A 1466-nucleotide genomic window follows, 5' to 3' on the forward strand; every position below is an offset into this window, starting at 1 on the left:
CGGGGCACACTCCCCGCAGTAGCCCGTGGGACTGGGCCGACGTGGCCCTACCGCAGGAAGGTCCCAGGGGCCCCCAGGGAGAGGCAAACCATAATGAGAATGATGTTGTGGATGCCTGGCCTCAAGGTTTTTCGTTTCTCTGAAGTAATGTGTTGTGACGAAACGGTGAAATGTTAAAATGTTAAGTACCACTGGTGAGTCGAAAGTCACCATCACAGTAACCAAAGTCTCCGTCCCACAGACAGCAGCCACTGGCCCCTCCCCCAGGGTGCACATCACACCTCCCACCCAGGCACCCAGGGAATTCCAGGTGGACAGGACAGCCCTTGGTCAGCGCTGGGCACGGCAGGCTCACCCCACGAGGGTCACTCTGATTGTAACTGTCAACTCTGTCTCTCTCTCTCTCTCTCTCTCTCTCTCTCTCTCTCTCTCTCTCCAGGAAGACTGTATCGCTAGATACAAGCTGCTGGTTGAACTGGTCCAAAAGAAAAAACAAGCTAAAAGCTGAATCCTCTGGAAGATGATGTTTACCTTATTTTCCAAAAGGATTATTTTAAAAATCTTATGCAGAAATTTGCATTTTGTACCTCACTATTTCTATACGTCATGTGCCTTAGTAAAAAAAATTAAAAATGTAAACTAAATGTTGTGCTACATTGTTTAAACAAATACTGTGTTAAAGGAGAAAAAAATCAGATTTGGGTATTTTATAGATTATTTTCTCTCTCATCACTGCAAAGTTTAATTTCCTGGGGAACAAACTGAATAGTGCTTTCTAACAGTGAGGCAAATGTATGATTTTGAAGGAACATATGAGTGAACTAATGTGTAAGAATGAAGACTTAATGTGTTTCTTTGACCAAAGATCACACCAGCTAATGAGTAGCAGGATGCCAGTATTTGGGAGAACAAGCCAGCTTTGTATTGAGCTAGATGGCTGGGAGTAGTGTGGGGTTATCTTAACTGTATGTATATGCATATGTTATATGTATGTAGAAAAAAATAAGTCTAAATGCACAAGGACATAATAAACTCTTAAGTTTGGATGGTTTGGTAGAAATGCATACCCAACGGATAGAATTTCCAGACAACACGCAGGCAAGGTTTTTCGGATCTGATGACACTGGGTCCCACTTGTCAATACCTGAGTTAAAAATCACTATTTTGTGCTGTTACTTTTGACTGAACCATCACCATCAGCTGAGTGCTCCTTTTTAAATCTGTCATTTGCTCAGGGCTGAAAGCAGTTTGCTGAAGTACAGATTTCCTAAACTTGAAAACCATTAAGATCACCAGAACAGTGCTTCCCTGGTGCCACAGTGGTTGAGAATCTGCCTGCCAATGCAGGGACACGGGTTTAAGCCCTGGTCCGGGAAGATCAGATGCTGCAGAGCGACTAAGCCCACGAGCCACAACTACTGAGCCTGCGAGCCACAACTACTGAAGCCCATGCACCTAGAGCCCGT

General features: G+C 44.5%; 1 protein-coding gene across 1 annotated transcript in view; it reads left to right on the forward strand.

Moving 5' to 3' along the window:
* The window catches only part of DNAJC1 (DnaJ heat shock protein family (Hsp40) member C1), a 196636-nt gene extending 196128 nt beyond the window's left edge, over positions 1-508 (forward strand). The window contains exon 12 of the mRNA XM_007454169.1: positions 440-508. Coding sequence (XP_007454231.1) covers positions 440-508 — 69 coding nt within the window. The remainder of the gene's footprint in view (positions 1-439) is intronic.
* The last annotated feature ends 958 nt before the right edge of the window (positions 509-1466 follow it).

This window comes from Lipotes vexillifer, unplaced genomic scaffold, assembly GCF_000442215.2.
Source record: "Lipotes vexillifer unplaced genomic scaffold, Lipotes_vexillifer_v1.1 scaffold316, whole genome shotgun sequence".
Taxonomy (NCBI): Eukaryota; Metazoa; Chordata; class Mammalia; order Artiodactyla; family Lipotidae; genus Lipotes; species Lipotes vexillifer.